The sequence below is a fragment of the Lacerta agilis genome, chromosome 3 (assembly GCF_009819535.1).
Source record: "Lacerta agilis isolate rLacAgi1 chromosome 3, rLacAgi1.pri, whole genome shotgun sequence".
Lineage (NCBI taxonomy): Eukaryota > Metazoa > Chordata > Lepidosauria > Squamata > Lacertidae > Lacerta > Lacerta agilis.
In genome coordinates, this window is record NC_046314.1 from 103,145,736 (window position 1) to 103,164,859 (window position 19,124).

A 19,124-nucleotide genomic window follows, 5' to 3' on the forward strand; every position below is an offset into this window, starting at 1 on the left:
TCCTCCTCCTCCTCCTCCTCCCCCTTTCTCCCCCGCCCCCCCGACGTCGCCCACCTGCTCGCCCTCCTCACTCCTGCCCCCTCCACTCCGTCGCCGCGCACCTCGCCCTCCCCCCCGGTGGCTGCCGCTGCTGCGTCGGAGCGGGGCGAGGGGGCCGCTCCCTGCTCCCGGTGGCGGCGCACCATGAGCGCCGGCGGGGGGCGGGTGTGCGACCTGTCCCGCAGGAACCCCCAGGAGGACTTCGAGCTCATCCAGCGCATCGGCAGCGGCACCTACGGCGACGTCTACAAGGTACCAGCCTCGCCTTCTCCGGGGCATCCCGCAGAGCCCCTTTCTCCGCTCCCCCTCACAAAAGCTAACCCTTCCCCCCGCCCCTCTCCACTTTTTTTTGGGGGGGGGTCTTTTAGCAAGACTCTCTTCCTCTCTTTGATGGTTGCTTGGCCTGTCCGGCCCCATACCTGTGTCTCAGCAGCCCCTCTCCCAAATCCACACATATCCTAGTGTCAACCTCACCCCCGTTATTCTTCTTCTTTGATGTACATCCCATTATTCCCGGATCTTGGTCTCTCCCTCCCTTGTGGGTGGAATTGGGGACGCCACTTTCCCAGACTTGCTCCCTCCTGGCTCTTTTGGGGGGTGCCTTGGAGGTTTGGGAGGGGGGTGTCACCTGCAACCACAGATTTCCTTCTCTCTCTCTGGCTTGTCATTGTGACACCAGCATACCTCTCCTGGTGCAGTCCCAGTGCACCATCTATTTTTATTTATTTATTGCATTCTGAAAGATCATACCTTAAGAGTGTTTCCTATACAGTCGCTTGGCATCCTGAGTAAATAATACAGACCCCCCTCCCTTCCTCCTCCTCCCCCCACATGGGAGGGTCAAGGTGGCTGCGAGGCGATAATCGAAGTTGGTTTGTTATGTGGGGTGGTAGGAAGTGGTGGGTCACCCTATGTCAACACAGGCCTTGTCTGTATGCCATGTTGTCCCAGCCCACTACCCTATTCCTAAGATGCTCAACTCTTGTCAATAGAGGCCAGTTTTCACCCACAGCCTGAAAGTTGGGTTTCCCTTTCCTGGAGGCCATTCTCAGTCTTACTAGCCAGGTTTGTCAGTACAAACCTGGCTCTGAATGACCCACTCCAGCTAATTCAATCCTCAGGGCTTCTGGCCAAGAAATCCCTCCTAAGACCTGTGATCTTTTGATCTATTGATCTCTTCTCCCTGTTCTCTCAACTACTTGGCATGTTTCTTTTTTTGCTTCAGGCCCACAATCCTGACTTTAGGGGCTTGTCCCCCAAGTCTTCCAGCTGCCCCTGAGGCTAAGAGACAGGAGTTTAAAGTGTTTTCTTTCTTGCTAGGAGCTGTCAGTTTGTTATCAGAAGCAGAGTTTCCGGAGAGCAAGCTCTCTCACTCCCAGGAATGAAGTCTAGGCTGTTGACGCTTGCATTTGGGAGGTGATGGACTCTTGATAGTGGGAGCTTTAGTCCAAGATTCCTGCCAGGCTCTCTCTTTTGGAGAGAGGCCTGGTCCCAACCAGAAGGTGCTCTTCAGCATTCCTGTTGAACAAGGCACAGCTTCAGACACAGCCATGTTCTGAGAAAGAAGGAACTTCACAGAGTCATGCTTAACTCCATGTAAAACAAACTGCTTGCCCTGCCTTTCATCAACACCTCACTTTGACAGAGTCCCTAGGGCTTGTTCATAGCAATGTTCTAACATGCCTTTTAATCCAAGTTGTAGTGATACTCTGCTAGAATGCATGATTTACTGAGAACAACTTGTTTTACAATCCAGTGTTGCCTGTCTTTCAGTTTTCTTGCTTCTCCAAGTGCAGTGGTACCCCATGTTACGCACGCGATCCATTCCAGATTGTGCTATGTAACACTGGCGTGCTTAACCCAAACACCCCCCCCCAAAAAACCCGGAAGTTTGCGCGTTTTTGTGCTTCTGTGCATGTGCGAAGTGCGCAGAACGTTTCTGTGCACCTGTGTGCACCCGTGCGTTGCGCGCGCTCCAGGGAGGACTTCCGGGTCGCGGAGGTCCGTAAGTTGAACGTACGCAACACAGAGCGTACGCAACTCGAGGTATGAATGTAACGGAAAATAATGGAAGGTGTGTGATAAAGAGAGCCAGGATCATTTTGGATTCTTAGTAAAACAAAAGAAACCACCACTATAGTCCCAATCTAGAGATGCATGTAGACACCCTTGACTTTTAAAATGCTGCTTGGAGTGTGGCATGAGGAGAAGTGGGTTTAGAGCACTCAGGAGAGCTTTGAAAAAGCCCATGAATGTTATTTTGAATTTGGAATGCCCCGAGGAGTGAGTGTACCGGGCTACATGGTCTAGAGGTGGGCCAGATGAATGGAGTCAGGTCTCTACCAAAAATCTGGTTGTGGAGACTGCATCTAGAAATTAAGGGGTGAATTTAACTAACTAGTCATCTCCCTAGGTGCCTCTCAACCCCCCCCCCCCTTGGCTCAAGGGTGTGTCAGGAGGACCATAACTCCAAGAACAGCAAATAGGGGAGGTGGGGAAAGATCATCCATTGGAGCAAGCAGAAATACTTGTGTTGAATTCCTCTATGTAAATCAGAGCACTGTGGAATGTACTTGTGAGGAAATGTCACACAATTGGGCTGTTACTCTCAATGTCTTGTTGCACTTAATATTTAAAATAATAACTTGAATATTTTAATGTCTTTTTTATAAGAGACGGTTCTAAGAAAAGACCAATCACTCTGAAGGTAATAGGTCAGATTAGCGGTCACATGGGCCTCTGTTTGCCACATAGTAAGATTTGGTAGGATGTAGGTTCAACGCGGGTGGCACTGTAGGTTCAACGCGGGTGGTCTAAACCACAGAGCCTAGGGCTTGCAGATCAGAAGGTCGGCGGTTCGAATCCCCGCAATGGGGTGAGCTCCCATTGCTTGGTCCCAGTTCCTGCCAACCTAGCAGTTTGAAAGCACATCAAAGTGCAAATAGATAAATAGGTACTGCTCCGGCAGGAAGGTAAACAGCGTTTCCATGTGCTGCTCTGGTTTCACCAGAAGCAGCTTAGTCATGCTGGCGACATGACCTGGAAAAACTGTCTGCGGACCAATGTCGGCTCCCTTGGCCAGTAAAGCAAGATGAGCGCCGCAACCTCAGAGTTGTTCGTGGTTGGACTTAACTGTCAGGGGTCCTTTACCTTTACCTTTTTAGGTTCAACTCACATTGCAGTTATACCTTCTTTGTGTGCCCTGGGAGGTTTGTTATCTTTAAGGATGCTACTGCTACCTTTCAGCGTTGTAGTTAATGCAGTGGTGTGGGTTTGAGGCTGAACTAAGGACATAGTGTAAAGCACTTAGGGGACAGTAAAAAGTAAATAACAAACAGATGGAGGGAGCTGGTCAATTTAAATTAAACATTGAGGAAACTTATATGATAAGAACTTCAGAGTAGCAGAAATATTTCTAACTCTGCCAGTCATACAAATGGAAGAAACACCTTGCATCCCCCTGTACATAAATTACATTATGTATATGAAAATAATTACAATTTTTAAAAATCTGAGCTATTGCTATCCTATTGTTATCCTATTGCTATCCTGAATCCCAAAGTCCTCCTTGCTTAGCTGACACCAAGATCTTATTTAGTTGACACTTTGATTTCTGTAACTATTAAGTTAAGCACTTGTGAATAATCAAGTATTTGCATATTCTGTTAAAATGGAAATAATATTGCACTATAAATATACATATGCTGATACAGAAAATACTTAAATGCTGAAAAGCCACAAACTGCTTGGTTACAATATAACAACATATGTCTTACAAAGAATGTTGGCATAATATGTTGGTGCAAGAAAACCAGGAAGTGCATGTTTAGGTTAATAATATTCAGATGCCTTTTATCTTTGATTTCCTTATACATGCCATGAGGATGTCAAACAAGATTGTGCAATTTGGAGTAGTTAAAGAGCCACTTTATAAACTTTCCTTAATTAAAGCATTCTGTAGTTAATAGAACATTTGCTATTGGCAGGGGTTCACATCTCAGGTTGTCAGTGGCAAAAAAAAAAAATGTAATTCTGGCAACCAGCAGGAAATACTTCCAATACACTCCAGTGTGGGAGTCACAGATTTCTTTAAAGCTGCTGGCAGCACAGGAAGGCAGAGAATGCATTTTTCAAATGTTGCCAGGATGCATCCTGTGCTGAGATGGGGTCTTAAGTTCAAAGGAAAGAGTTGTGCCCACATACACATGTATGCATACACACACAAGCACAGTTTCTGTCATTTTCTTTTTAAAAAAACAAAAACATCTTGATAGGTAGTGATAATTTATGCATCGGATTTTTGACAAATATTTTTTCCCCAAATCTGTGAAAATCTTGGCTTATTTGGGCCATTTCCCACATGATGCAGATGCAAACTCAGGTTTGTTGTATACACCCAAAATGCAGCTGTAGCTCCCTGGCAAATGCATCAGTATGACATGTGTGATGAATTTGCAAAATATTTTGCTGATCACATCCACTCAACTTCGGCTTTATGCTGAGAGCTTGTTCTTCGGTGGTAACTGAGACAGTCAGTTATTCAATTTTGATGGGTGAATTGCATTGTGTTGAGTCTAGAGGTGAACAAGTTGCTTTGCGGAATGAGACCAACCACTTGCTTGTTACATTATTGTCCATCCTAGTTAGTTTGCCAACAAGGCCTGCCTGCCCATTTAGGTGGTGGAGGTTGTATGTACCCCATTTTTTTAAGGAAGTTGTCCTGACCACAGGCTAAAGAAAAACATACCGGTAATTGAATCTCATCATCCTCAATAATTATTCATTCTCCAGAATTGCTTTCTTGAGGAAGGACCTAGCCAAAGTGATAGAAACTCAATTATAGGCTTTCTTGGTTGAAGTTTATTATTTGGATCCTTTCTAACCTGAGTTCAGAAACTGTCTTTTTGGATAGCAAACACCAGGAGCTAGACAGGAGTAGTGTGTCCCTGGTGATTCTGCTGGTTGATTCAATCAATCTTGGTATCTTCCCAGAGCTTTAGCAGCACTGTTTTACAGTATGTAGTTCAAACCTAAGTGTTTGATCCCTCTCAGAAGGTGGTGCTGGGAAACTCCTGCTCAGCCCATTCAGCATTTGTCTGTGGGGTTCCTCAGGGCTGTATTTTGTCCTCTTTGCTTTTTGATATTTGCTGTATGTGAATCCACTTAGGGGAGGTCATATGGAGTCTGGGGTTGGGTCTTCTCATGATACTCAGCTCTGTCTCTCTTTTTCAACTGATGCCAAAGAGTTGAAACTGGACCCAGCAGTGGATTGGAAGTGGGCTAACAAGAAGAGATTCAATCTAGATAAGTTGGAAGTACTGTTAGTACACAAGCTAAACCTGGTTGGGGAATACAGCCTGTTTTGCAAAGAGTTGCACTCTCTCTGAAGGATTAAGTTTGCAGTTTGGGAGTACTTCTGAACCCAGAACTGCTCCTGGAAGATTAGGTTGGGTAAGGGCTGTCAATCAGTAGTAAGAGTACAGTATCTACTTTGCATGCAGAAGGTTCCAGGTTCATTCACCAGCATCTTCAAGTAAGACTGGGAAAGACTCACACCTGAAACCCTGGGGAGCAACTTCTAGTTGGTATAGACCAGGCATCCCCAAACATGGCCCTCCAGATGTTTTGGGACTACAATTCCCATCATCCCTGACCACTGGTCCTGTTAGCTAGGTATGATGGGAGTTGTAGTCCCAAAACATCTGGAGGGCCGAGTTTGGGGGTGCCTGGTATAGACTATGAATGGGGAATATCAGGCCTGTGGACCAAATATGATCCTCATCGTATTCTGTCTGGCCCTTGGAGCTATCCCCAGGCCATCCCTCTCACCAGCCATGTTTCATAACTGAGGCATTTTTGCCTGGCTGCAATGTGTCATTGAACTCTGATAATGTCTCTTGCTTATTTGGATGAAGAGGAGTGTATGAGTGTGTGTACAAACTAGCAGACTGTACTAAGGCAAAATTTACATTAGTTGATTTGCACACTTCTGCCTCTGATCCTGCCCACCACTGGCAGGCAGCCCTCAGAAGGTTACCCAGGAGGGAATGTGGCTGAAAAGGGTTCCCTGCTCCTATTATGCAGGTTGTCCATTGGGTTCCAGTTTGTTGCTGGGCACAATTTAATATACTGATTATTTTATATAAAGCAAGAGTGGGGAACTTGTGACCTTCCAGATCAGGGGTAGGCAACCTAAGGCCCATGGGCCGGATGCGGCCCAATTGCCTTCTCAGTCTGGCCCGCAAACGGTCCGGGAATCAGCATGTTTTTACATGTGTAGAATGTGTCCTTTTATTTAAAATGCATCTCTGGGTTATTTGTGGGGCCTGTCTGGTGTTTTTACATGAGTAGAATGTGTGGTTTTATTTAAAATGCATCTCTGGGTTATTTGTGGAGCATAGGAATCCGTTCATTTTTTTCTTCAAAATATAGTCCAGCCCACCACATGGTCTGAGGGATGGTGGACCGGCCAACGGCAGAAAAGGGTTGCTGACCCCTGTTCCAGATGATGATGGGCTGCAACTCCCATCATCACTATCCATGCTGGCTGGGCCTATTGGCAGTTGGTGTCCAAGAACCTCTGGAGGGCCACAAGTTCCTCATTATTGCTATAAAGTCCTAAACAGTTTGGGGCTAGGATTCCTGAAAAACAGCTTGCCCCAATATGAGTTTGCCAAGAGTTTTAAGATCTGCTTCGGCGACCCTGCTGTATTTCCCATCAGTGAGAGACGTTAGGTTGGTGGAAACATAAGGCATGGTGGAAACATAGGTCATTCAGCAGCACTCCAGCAGCAGAACTGTTCAGTCTAAGGCAGCTGTTTCAAATATTTTGCTTTTTGTGCCACTGTTTTGGTATATTTTGAATAAATTTAATTCAGCTCTATTTTCAAAAAGATTTTTTTTGTCTTGGAATCTGTAGATACAGATACATACACACACACACACACACAGACAGAGTTTTTACATTGCAAGTTGCATTTGATGTCCTGTTTGGGATAAAATTAATTTATGAAATGGCCCTCATTTTAAGGAGTTTCATCCTGGAATTTCGTGGAAATTAATGATAAACACATTTATGCATAGCTTAATCATAGAAAATGAAAACAATATAAAATCCAGCTTTTATATAAAAACTGTTCAGAACATCAAAACATTCAGATACCTGACATTCAAATACACTGCAGTGATAGAATTGAAAAAAACAAAATATTATTACATCTGACATAGATCCTATGTCTTTGGAAGGGGTTCTCTCTCTGAGACAAGGCTTTTGAAATGGACTTGCCATTGATGGACACATTGTGGGTTTAATTGCAATGGGAGCCCAGAATCTTCATTTTTACTATCCTTCTAAAAGACTTCAAATAGTGTATTAAAATAGACAGTGTTAGTTCAGATTACAAGATCAAATACAGGTGTTTTCCCCTACTGCAAGCTGATTTATGGCAGTCATCTCAGAATATAGATGCATTTGGTGCTGGAACATAAGAAATGTCAGCACAATTTGGCAGACGTGATTTTTGAGATTAGTAACACTTACGTTGGCTCATCATCCCTGTGTATGTTGGATCCTTTCCATAATGGTTTTTCATATGAATCCGCACTGTGAAACAAGTGCAAGTATCTTAGTACATAATGGAGAAAATTCCTGGATATCCATATTTCTTCTTTGCTTTCTTAACAGGAAGTTGCCATTCTTTGTCTCATGGACAGAAGTATTCTAGGAATAGATTCTGAGGGGTCCTACATTTTTTTTTTAATAGTAGTATCCAAAATTCAGGATCTCACTTCATTATTATTTTTTTACTCCTCACATAAGAGAACAGAAATTAGTATTTTGGTAGACCATATTGTTTGTTAGTTTCTATTTTTTTATTTCATAAAATTTATACACTGCCTTAGGGATGTTGGTTTTGTACTGCTGAGCCTTGGGACTCAGCTAGACTATTAAAGAAAAAGTGATTTATATGCATTGTATGTGCGATATAACATTGAGCCAACAGATGGCGACATGGAGTCCTGTTTTTCTCTACCTATTTTCCCTGTTTAAACTGACAACGCTTTAAACCGAAATGCTTCTTTGATGTGTCTAGATCCAGCCTTGGATTTTCTTCATTAGCCTATTTGAGCATTGTGGCATTATGTGATCATATTGATTAATGGACCTAACCAATTTTCAAGAGACCATAGAGTAGAGATTATTGGTTATTCAGCTTTTCACTTGTTGGCACTTAATATAAAGTGATGACTACTTATTGGCTTAGTCTGTTGGGACCAGCTATGGTAAATGGTTAGAAAATCTGGTAAAGACAACCACTCACTACCTACAGAATGAACCACTATGCAAGGATTGTATGCAGTATCTTGGTTCATGGTGCAGCGGGGGATTGCTGCTTGATATTTTATTAAAACTTCATTGTCCATTGGCATGCTTAAGGCATCTAACAAGATTGCAATTCCACAAAACAACTACAATGCAGAATTCTAAGGCTTCAGTGGAAAATTATTCTTGATGGAAACTTGTAGAGCTGGATTTAGACCTTCCTTTAGCTTCTGGCAGTTGAAGGACTTTCAGTGCTAGAGCAAATATGATCCATGAGGGCCGGCTTTGGCCTCTAAATCTGCTGCTGGCAGTTGATGGCTTTCTAAGGTAGCAGCAGTGATTGTTAAAGCAAGTGAAGCAATGAGTTTGACTCATCCGCTGCCTTTACTCTTTCTCTTTGTTCACTAGTTCAGTTTACAGTGAAACTCTGCAACATGCCATCTCCATGCAGCTCTCTTAAACGAAGAAGAGACATCCTACATCAGTTCACTAAAACAAAAGTCACTCTAGAAACGTGACAACCCATCAAATAGTTTCCTGGAATTACTGCTAATATAATATATAGCAGTTCATAAGAAGAACTTATAAACAGTAGTCAGGGCAGAATTTACAAGGCTACTGTGTTTTGGTAGAAGCAGGACCCTAACTTCCATCTGGGTCCCTTCTCATTCCCCCTTCAATAATACACTGTATTGAAAGTGCAACATGACTGATAATGTGGGAAAATAATTATTGGCAACATCTAATGATGCCCACCCACTTGCGTGATGGGACACCCCCAATCTGTTCTCCCCTGATGCCCCAGAAATCTGCTCTAGAGTCTCCTAACCCAGAGCAAATTCCTAAGCATATTTACTCGGAAGTAAGGCCCAGTGAATTCGAAGTGATTTATTCTCAGTAAGTACAGGCAACCGCCCATTTACGCACATTCAATATGCATGTGGCTACACACGCTGAACCATGAAGTGACCTAAAATGTCACAAAAGGGTTGGAACAGGACGGGGGGGGGAGGCAATTTCACTTATGTGCACTGTGCCTCGGAACATAACCCCCGCGTAAACAGGTTGCCTGTATGTTTGGAATTGCAGACTTTTCGTAGAATAATAGAATTTCCATCCCCTCCTGCCCGACTCACCTACTGCAGCCTTCTGTATAATATCCAGTTATGTTCTGGAGTGTCCCAGACTCTCAAGAGCAACTAGCTTTTCAATTCGTACGAGGAGCTGGATGGGATGCCCTTCCTAGTATGAGCAGTAGTGCTTTACTGCTAGCGCAGAGCCTCCACCGGATACAACCGGGTGACTTTATCACAAACTTGAGTAGCATTAGATTGTTTTATAATGCAAATTGGACTGCTAGTGTGGTATGAATAATTAAGGCACACTGATATTTATAGACAGTCTTTTCCCCACCCTCAAAGGTCGAGATAGCTTATTGAATGCTTTTAATAACAACAAAATGTCTCATATATATATGGGAGTGGAGATTCCCTCATGACTGTTTAACTATGATTTTAAATTTGCCCTTCCACCCACCAGAACTTTGAAGGTGGCTCCGTTAAAAGTTGAATGTCCAGATTCCAGCATTTTAACTGCTTTAGTAGCACTGTTTGTTTTCTTAGTTCTAATATCCTTTGGTTGTATTTTTTTTAATAGGCTCGGAATGTTAACACAAGTGAACTGGCAGCGATTAAAGTAATAAAATTAGAACCAGGTAAGTTTTTCATTTTTTTCTACCTTGTAGTTTTATTTCCAGTTATCCTTTTTGTGTTTCCCCCATCATCATCTTCTTTCGCTGTGTGTGTTGTTGTTTTTAAAAAAGGTGTCTGAATGAACCATGGCACCTGGATAACTATTGTTAGCAACTAATCTCCCCAAAGAATAACTGTAATCTTATCAGAGCGCTTTTTAACAGTCTTTGGTTAAGGTAATATCCAGTTGGGGCAACCCACTTGTACAAGGGACTTCCACTCAGTCAGGATTTGCCTTTGCTCACTTCTCCTGTGTGCCCCCCAAACCTGCTGTGGATGGTTGGGGAGTCTGCAGCCACACCAAAATGTGTTAGGTTGGTGCCACAGTTCCTAAGGCTCTGCTGTGCACACTCTTTGGTCTAAACGAGTAAAGAGTTGAAAGGCTGGCAGAAAAAAATGAACGAATTCCCGCCCCCCACAAATACAAGTGAATAAAATACGTTACTGTTTATCAGTTCCTGACCTTTCCTATCTTAACCTCATATAGTATAGAATTATTTGTTCCAAGTTTAGGGGGGAAGAAATACTAGAAAAACCAAAGCAATATAACAGCTTTCTGCTAGCAAGACTGACAAAAATGGCAAAAAAGAGCAACATTCACTAGCATATATTTTTTTGGCCTTGTATGCTGATAAGGCTTACTGTACAGTCACACCACCCTGAAATTCTGTGTTCTTATTTAAAGAAGATGAGCTAAGCAGGGAAGTGGCTGTAGGTAACACTTTGGCCGTATTTCAAGGACCTTTGTAAGTTACAGAACACCTAGAAACCAACACAGCCGGGTGCAAAGGAAAGAGTAAAGGGATAAACTTCCCTCTATAGAGAAGTCTGTGCCAAGTCAAACATACAAGGAGGTTGCAGACTTTGTGAACATAAGTAGCAGTGGGTATTCCTGTGTGTATCTTCGCCTCCTGGAATCAAAGCAGTGTATATTCCTGTAGAATATCACTTTTTGATTTTAAAACCCAGATATTCCTAGTGCTTAATGGCTTGGAGAAAAGTTTGAGAAACATGTGAATGGTGCCTGGTTAAAACATGAGAACTGTGAGTGCATTTCCACAAGGCTTCTAACGATCACAAATGTGACACTTCAGTGATCAGAACAGCTGCTATTCACTGGGCTCTGTTCTTTTGTCATTCCCAATATGCCCACACATATATATTCCACGTTTATCCTTGCCAAAAACTCCATACCCTTTGAAAAGCTGACACTTGAAAGCAAAATGAGCTGTGCCCTGTAGCTGTGCACATGCAAATTAGCCTGACTTGCTAATAAGACACTTGCCCTAGTCATGCTTGCAGGTGTGCATGCAATTTTTCCTGCATATAGGTAAATAATATCCATGCAGGAAACTGTTGCATGTATAGCAGGCCTGAAGAAGGCACCAACACTTTGAATTGTGCTCGGAAATGTACTGGGAGCCAATGTAGATCTCTCAGGACCGGTGTTATGTGGTCCCGGCGGCCACTCCCAGTCACCAGTCGAGCTGCCGCATTCTGGATTAATTGCAGTTTCCGGGTCACCTTCAAAGGTAGCCCCACGTAGAGCGCATTGCAGTAGTCCAAGTGGGAGATAACTAGAGCATGTACCACTCTGGCGAGACAGTATGCGGGCAGGTAGGGTCTCAGCCTGCGTACCAGATGGAGCTGGTAGATAGCTGCCCTGGACACAGAATTAACCTGTGCCTCCATGGACAGCTGTGAGTCCAAAATGATAATATTTATTGATGTTACAGTGTTACCCCAGGTCGCGGTACGTAACGCGGGCGTACGTATCACGAACACACAAAAAAAACCCAGAAGTAGCCCGATTCGAGCGCTTCTGCGCATGCGCGAAGTGCACAGAATGCTTCTGCACGCGCTCTGGAAACACTTCCGGGTTGCGGGCATTTGCAACTCGAACGTCCGCAACACAGGGTGTGCGTAAGCCAGGGTACTACTGTATATCTTTTCCTCCAAGGAGCACAAGGCGGCACCACAAGTCTGCTCCCATTTTTATCCTTGCAGCAACATTGCAAATTAGGTTAGGCCATGAGAAAGTGACTGACCCAAGGTCATCCTGTGAGCTTCATGGTTGATGGGATTTGAACCCTGGCTTCCCATGTCATAGTCTGACACTCTTAACTACTCCAACACAAGAACTCTTGAAAACAATTGCTTGGATTGTTTCAGTGTTTTTTCGGAAAATCTGAATAAATGGGTTATTGATAACAGGGAGGGGGAAAAGAATAATGCTCTTTATATAGTGTATTTTAAGAACCGAAGGTTATTACACATGCATTGTCTAGGTAAACCTTACCACAGCCTTTTAAGGTAAGCCAGTATTTATTGTTATCATCCCTTACTGAGTTACTAAAAAAATGTGCTCTCTTTTGTAGGCGAAGATTTTGCTGTTGTGCAGCAGGAAATCATTATGATGAAAGACTGTAAGCATGCAAACATTGTTGCTTATTTTGGCAGCTATCTCAGGTATATTTTTATGGTGTATTTTATTCTTCTAAGCATTCTTCACTGCTTGCAAAAATTAAAGACCTATTATGACCCTGAATTTGGATGGTTGGGGTTGGGGGGCATAGGGAGGGGATTTACCAGTACCAAGTTTTAATTAACTGTGGCATGCTGCACTCCCTAGGGAGTTTGTTTTGTCTGTTTTCTCATAACCATAGCAAATCACTTCAAACTCCTTGGTGGCTCCTGCCTTAGAGTATACTCAGGGCATGATAATCCTTTTTCTGGAAAACGATTATGTAGGCTCTCTTCTCCCCATCACGACACAAGTTCTTGCTTCATTGCTCTACACCATTTCCCCGGGCTTCATGGGTACTTCCCCTCCAGCATGAAGAAGGATGAAGATGGAACCTAGTCAGAGTGGAGGAGCCAGATGGAGTCTTTTGCTTTGAGAGTACAGTTGATCCTTTTAATCTGTAATCAAAGAATTAATCAGTCACGGCTGGCTAATCAATTAATGCTATCATCCCTCAGTTGAACAAATCCTTATTATACTTCTGCAGAGTACTTTTCCTGCATTGGCGAGCACTTTCTCGGTATTGCGTTAATGACCAAGACATTCCTCTCCAGCTGTTTCTCTTGTTAATCAGGTTGTCAGCTTTTCCTTAGGCATGGCTTCTTGGCCAGGCAAGCAGAAATGTATCAAGTGAAGCTCTTCTTGGTATTCAGTTATCATTGTTGTGGTGGGTGGGGGAACCCCTCTTTCCAAATTTCTCTAGCAGTAGGTACAAGAGACTTGTCGGGGTGGGGCAGAGTTGATCGTCCTAATTAACTGTCACAGTTATCCCTGTTTTATTACAGTTTAGAAATGTATTGTTACTTAATTATGAATTACTTCATTGTTGAGATTCTTTATTGTGACCAATGACCTATAGATATGCAGTTGACAGTGTTGCTTTGATGTATTAAGGCTGAGGTTTTGCTAAAGGGTTGTATTAAATGGTGCGCTTCTGTGAACAGGTGGAGTCATCCTATTCATGGAAGAGTCTTCGTATTTTTATTAGATTTCTTATCCACCCTTCACCATATAAAGGTCCCCAGACGAGTTACAATAATTTAAAAATACAATATTAAAATCTGTTAAACCAAATTACAGCCTAGTTAATTGGGTAGCTCCTAATGATATATATCTCAGTGTCAAACGTCAGATTATCCATTCAAAGTCCAGCCACATGTGTTTGACCAACAGTGTATTGAGACAGCCCCACAATATTCCAGATGTGGCCTCACCACGGCAGAATAGAGTGGTGCTGTTACTTCCATTGAACTGGATACTATACTTCTGTCGATGCAGCGTAGAAGAGCATTCGCTTTTTCTTTCTTTCTTTCTTTTTGCTGCTGGTGCTTCACACTGTTGACTCATGTTAAGCTGATGGTCTACTAAGACCCCTAGATCATTTTCATATGTACTACTGGCAATCCAGGTGTCCCCCATCTTAAATTTGTGCAGCTGGGTCTTCCTGCCTAATTGTAGAACCCTACATTTGTCCCTATTGAAATCCATTTGGTTAGCTTTGGCCCAGTTCTCCAATCTGTTACGGTCATATTGAATCTTGATTCTATCTTCTGCGGCAATAGCTACCCCTCCCAGTTTGATGTCATCTGCAAATTGGCTAAGCATCCCCTCAATTCCTTCATCCAAGTTGTTTATAAAGATGTTCCCTGAGTAGTTCTTTCTAAACTCTCATTGGAACTACTCAGAGCACATCAAGCCTAAATATACTGCTTTGAATGTTTTTGGGACCATTTATGATTGAATTTAACCACATTTTTGACGTGTGCTGTTGAACCTTAGCCGAAGATATTTTTGTCTTCAGCAGTTTATTTAAAGCTGTTTCATACTCCTTTTCTTAATACTCATTGAGTTTAATCAGGCTGGCTTTTTAGTGAAGGCTCATTGAGTTACTTCAAGTGGCATGAATTACATTGAATTCCGACACCTTAAATTTCTTATTCATGAAAAACATGCAATTCATAGACTCATATAATAGTACAGTTGGTAAGGGACCATGAGGATCATCTAGTCCAACCCCCTGCAATGCAGAAATATTTTGCTCCAGGTGGGGTTCAAACCCACAACCCCGAGATTAAGTGTCTCATGTTCTACCAAGTGAGCTATCTCTTTTCTCTTTGTGTAATGTTAGGCATCAAATTCCATGTTTCACTTAGAACCTACTAATGAACATCCCTGCTTAACAGTGAGGTAGAAAAGGCCCAAAGACTTCCCTTGCTAAGGCTCTTCATGATCTGGAAGGAACTGCAGTTTCCTAAAATAGCAAGGCAAATCTTGTGTGGCTAGTTTGCAGTTTTATCAGAATGAAAGAATATGTGCTGTTACATTTGTGGCAAATATAGTAAACCAGTCAGGAAGCTGAGATGCAGCATAATTATTTAGATGTGTCCTGCATCTTTTTTACATTGTGCGGCATGTTTAATTGTTACCGTGTCTCAACTTCTGCATTTGGACAGCATTTTGAACCATGTCGGCGTGTTATGTGCTGCCTCATGTGGTTTTGTATTTATTTTACTTCCCCCCCCCCACTGCTTACTCTGAAGGCCGTAGATTGGTTACTTCATTTTAAAACCAGAAGTATAAGCATTGACAGTAGAAAACTGAGAAAAATCCTAACAGAATGCAATCCTCCAAAGACTGGCCAATTGAAATGCCACCCCCAAATGGTATTGCATCATTTCCTTCAGCACCTCTTCCAAGAAGAAAATCCCATAGTTATATATCAGTGATAGAGAAGACTTCTGAATATGGCTGTGGTGCCCAATTCAAATAGGAGAGCACTCTTTGTCAATTTTGGAGTTAGCTGCAGGAGAAGGGAGAGGTGTGCAGGGCAAAAGGTGCAGGCTTTAGTGCTTATCGAAAAAGTAGGGCAAAGTTGCCATTGCTAACCATTAAGATTGCATTTATTGTTTATAAATATGAAAAACTAATAAAATTTGATTTTTAGACGTGATAAACTGTGGATTTGCATGGAGTTCTGTGGAGGCGGTTCACTGCAGGACATTTACCATGGTAAGTTAAAGAGAGGTGTAATTCTTCTTGGAAACTGCAGATAGAAGGTGGAAAATTAAGAGGGCTCTATTGACTGCTTTATTAATTCCATATTGGACCTAGAAAAGTTTGTTTTAAAGCCAATAGAGTCTACACAATGTATGAAGTATATCGCCTACCTACAGGCACCACAAAATAGCATGCCAAGCCTCTTGACTATAATATGAATATTCACTGACTGTATTAACTGCTCAATATAAGAGCCCTTCTGCCTAAATTCTTTTTCTGAACATTACCTTGTTTTGCTTTCAGCACTGGCAGTTGTGAAATCTTGTAGTTGGTTACAATGTAAGAAGGCAGTTATGTAAGACACTCATGGTAAAAGGAGATTAGAGGATGGATAAGCCACTTCTAAACTTTCATTTTACCTTCATATATTCAACAGACACCCATGTTTTAATAATAGTAAAATCTCTTTGCACACCACCATTCCTTAAATAAAAACTGTGAAACGAGTAAATTGACCTGAAATTCTGCACATCATGTAACAATCCTTGTTGGTTTCTGGATATGTGATAGTGAAATATTTGCAACCTGATCCTAGGCACAATTAAGTCCTATTGCTCTCAGTGGAATTTAATATGTTTGTTTGTTTTTACATTACGTATCCTGCCTTTCTGTTATAATATCAAACCCAAGGCAGCTTACAGATGGCTCTCTCTAATCACAAAACTCAGTTGGCAAGTGCCAACAGAAGTGGAGCCTATAATGGGGCCTCTGAGAAACAATGGGGAAGAATTGTTATACATTGGTAGATCGGTTTAAGAACAGTCCTGTTTACGAACGATTCGGTTTGCGAACTATGCAAAACCGGAAATAGTGTCTTTCTTTGAGAACTTTACCTTGGGACCCAGGTGGCGCTGTGGGTTAAACCACAGAGTCTAGGGCTTGCTGATCAGAAGGTCGGCGGTTCGAATCCCTGCCACGGGGTGAGCTCCCGTTGCTCGGTCCCAGCTCCTGCCCACCTAGCAGTTCGAAAGCACGTCAAAGTGCAAGTAGATAAATAGGGACCGCTCTGGTGGGAAGGTAAACGGCGTTTCCATACGCTGCTCTGGTTCGCCAGAAGCAGCTTTGTCATGCTGGCCACATGACCCGGAAGCTGTCTGCGGACAAACGCCGGCTCCCTCGGCCTATAGAGCGAGATGAGCGCCGCAACCCCAGAGTCGGACACGACTGGACCTGGTGGTCAGGGGTCTCTTTACCTTTACTACTCCTGTTTTCAATATTAAAAGAGATGCATGTACCCCCATTAATAGTGCTCTCTTTCTCCCTCTGGGAACAAATAGAAAGCCTAGTCAGTAGGCGTTAATGTCATCGTCTGGTTGTCCACTCTGGAGTGTGACATTTTGCTTACAAGTGCAAATGAGGCCCCTCTAAGACAGTCAAGTTTGGGAAATGGAGGTTTACAAGGTGGTTAAGTAGTTAAGGTTGTGGGCTGCACTGCTAGCTCACTAGGCGAGTGAGAAAAGGGCAAGATAATTCTATGAACAGCACAATTACTTTTTGAAAAAAGTGAAAAAGGTGGGGGCATGTTTGATGCAGTTTCATTTAAGGAGCTTACTCATAGCTACCCATTAAACTTCACAGCTGACTACGGCTTGAAATCAGTATTCCCTGCATCCAGCTCAATGCTTTAGCCTAGGCATCAGCAATTGGAGACCCTAGGGCAGGGGTCAGCAACCTTCGGCTCTCCAGATGCTGGCCACATGACCCGGAAGCTGTCTGCGGACAAACGCCGGCTCCCTCGGCCTATAGAGCGAGATGAGCACCACAACCCCAGAGTCGAACACGACTGGACCTGATGGTCAGGGGTCCCTTTACCTTTAAGAACAGAATCCGAATGATGGAAGGGCACTGGCAGTGGGAGGCCTCATTAGGGAAAGCACGCCTCGGTTTAAGAATGGTTTCGGTTTAAGAACGGACTTCCAGAACGGATTAAGTTCGTAAACGGAAGTACCACTGTACTTCAGGGAACATCTCAGTGAGGACTGATCATGTTTAGTAACCACCTAATTCCAAGTGTCTGTTGGAAAAGAGAAAGTAGAATGCCCTGCTTGAATGGACTAGCTGTCTGTAACCCCAAACAGAAAGGAGGATATGGTGCAACATTTTGTTGCAGGTTCCTCTTGTAAATAGATAAATTGCAACAAAATTTGAAAACAGTTCTAACAGGTAAACAAGTCAATTAGTGGTAAAAACAGCAACATGAAAGTATGCTTAGGATCCCAGCATTGTTATATATTGCTCAGCAAAGTTTATAAGAGACATTTAATCTTGTTAGTTTGAATGTTGAATAATTAAATGTTTTGATTTTCTCTGCTAGTCAAGTATACAGCAGGGTTTGGAAAATGCCAACCAAATCTCCTTATTGAGTATAATATGCCACGTGTGTGGACTTACTAATATAACATGTACCATGGTAACAAGCTCTTGTTTGGCCCATCTAGTGTGGTGCAGTTTTCAGTATGCTGCCCCAAACTATGCCCAGTGTCACAGAGTGCGGCCCCACTCAAAAGTCTTATTTGCACAGCATGGAAGGGATTTAACCCAGTGATGCTGTTTGGTCATATTTCAGCAGAAACCTGGACTCATTGCAGCATATTATTATTTGCTGGGGTTCTGCTGGGCTGCAAAGCAGTTTCCTTCGTATTCTTGCTAATCTCCTCCCTTATTTCTCTAGACTGCATATTCTCCACTTGCAGTAGTTGAACAAAATTCACAGGGAGGGAAAGTGGAGGGTTTCCCTTCCCGTTGAATGATAGTGTGACCTTTCTGTTACTCAAGCTGTCCCTCTTTTATGATTGACAAAGAAGAGAGTTCTTCTCTCCTACAGGCATATTGTGTTATTTCGTTATGCCTCGTCATTCCTGTGTTTCTCTGTTACACAGTGATTGATGGTGTCCTTGCGATGGTGCCACCTGTGTGTTAGGAAATGAGCTTATTTTACGTGTGTGGCTGAACAGATGTCAGGAGCTAATGCTTTCCTGTTACTACTGATTTTGGCTGCAAACCTGCTTTTTAAAAGAGTGAAATATTCTGCCTCTTAATTAATTTCCAAGCTGTTTCTCACACCCAGGCCAGTGTCAACCGTTAGATACGCAAGTCATAAAATCCAACAGATTTTAAGCGCAATCTTCTATGTATTTCCATGAGATTCTTAGATAGAATAATTCCTACAACTTGTTGCATGTTACCTACGTCTAGAATTCAGTTTAGATCATCTGATTATAATCTTCCACAACCCACCCACCCCCCAGAAACTGAGCTCATGGTACTCTGATCATAGTTTCCAAAGTATGTAGAACCTGAGAGTTTGGGCTGTTTACACACATACAAACAAACAAACAAACAAACAAACAAACAAACACCCCACCAGATCACTCTTGGGGGCCTGTGAAAGAATAGACAAGGATTTACAGAAATAATAAAATATCCTAAA

General features: G+C 42.8%; 1 protein-coding gene across 8 annotated transcripts in view; it reads left to right on the forward strand.

The window, feature by feature from the left end:
* Positions 1–68: 68 nt before the first annotated feature.
* Positions 69–19,124, forward strand: part of MAP4K3 (mitogen-activated protein kinase kinase kinase kinase 3) — a 65,614-nt gene continuing 46,558 nt past the window's right edge. For 5 of the 8 annotated variants that reach the window (XM_033145015.1, XM_033145018.1, XM_033145016.1 and 2 more), the window contains exons 1-4: positions 69–291; positions 10,019–10,076; positions 12,492–12,582; positions 15,582–15,646. In XM_033145015.1, the coding sequence (XP_033000906.1) occupies positions 184–291; positions 10,019–10,076; positions 12,492–12,582; positions 15,582–15,646 (322 nt within the window). In that variant the 5' untranslated portion in view covers positions 69–183. The remainder of the gene's footprint in view (positions 292–10,018; positions 10,077–12,491; positions 12,583–15,581; positions 15,647–19,124) is intronic. The other 3 variants (XM_033145021.1, XM_033145022.1, XM_033145023.1) reach the window with 1 other exon arrangement.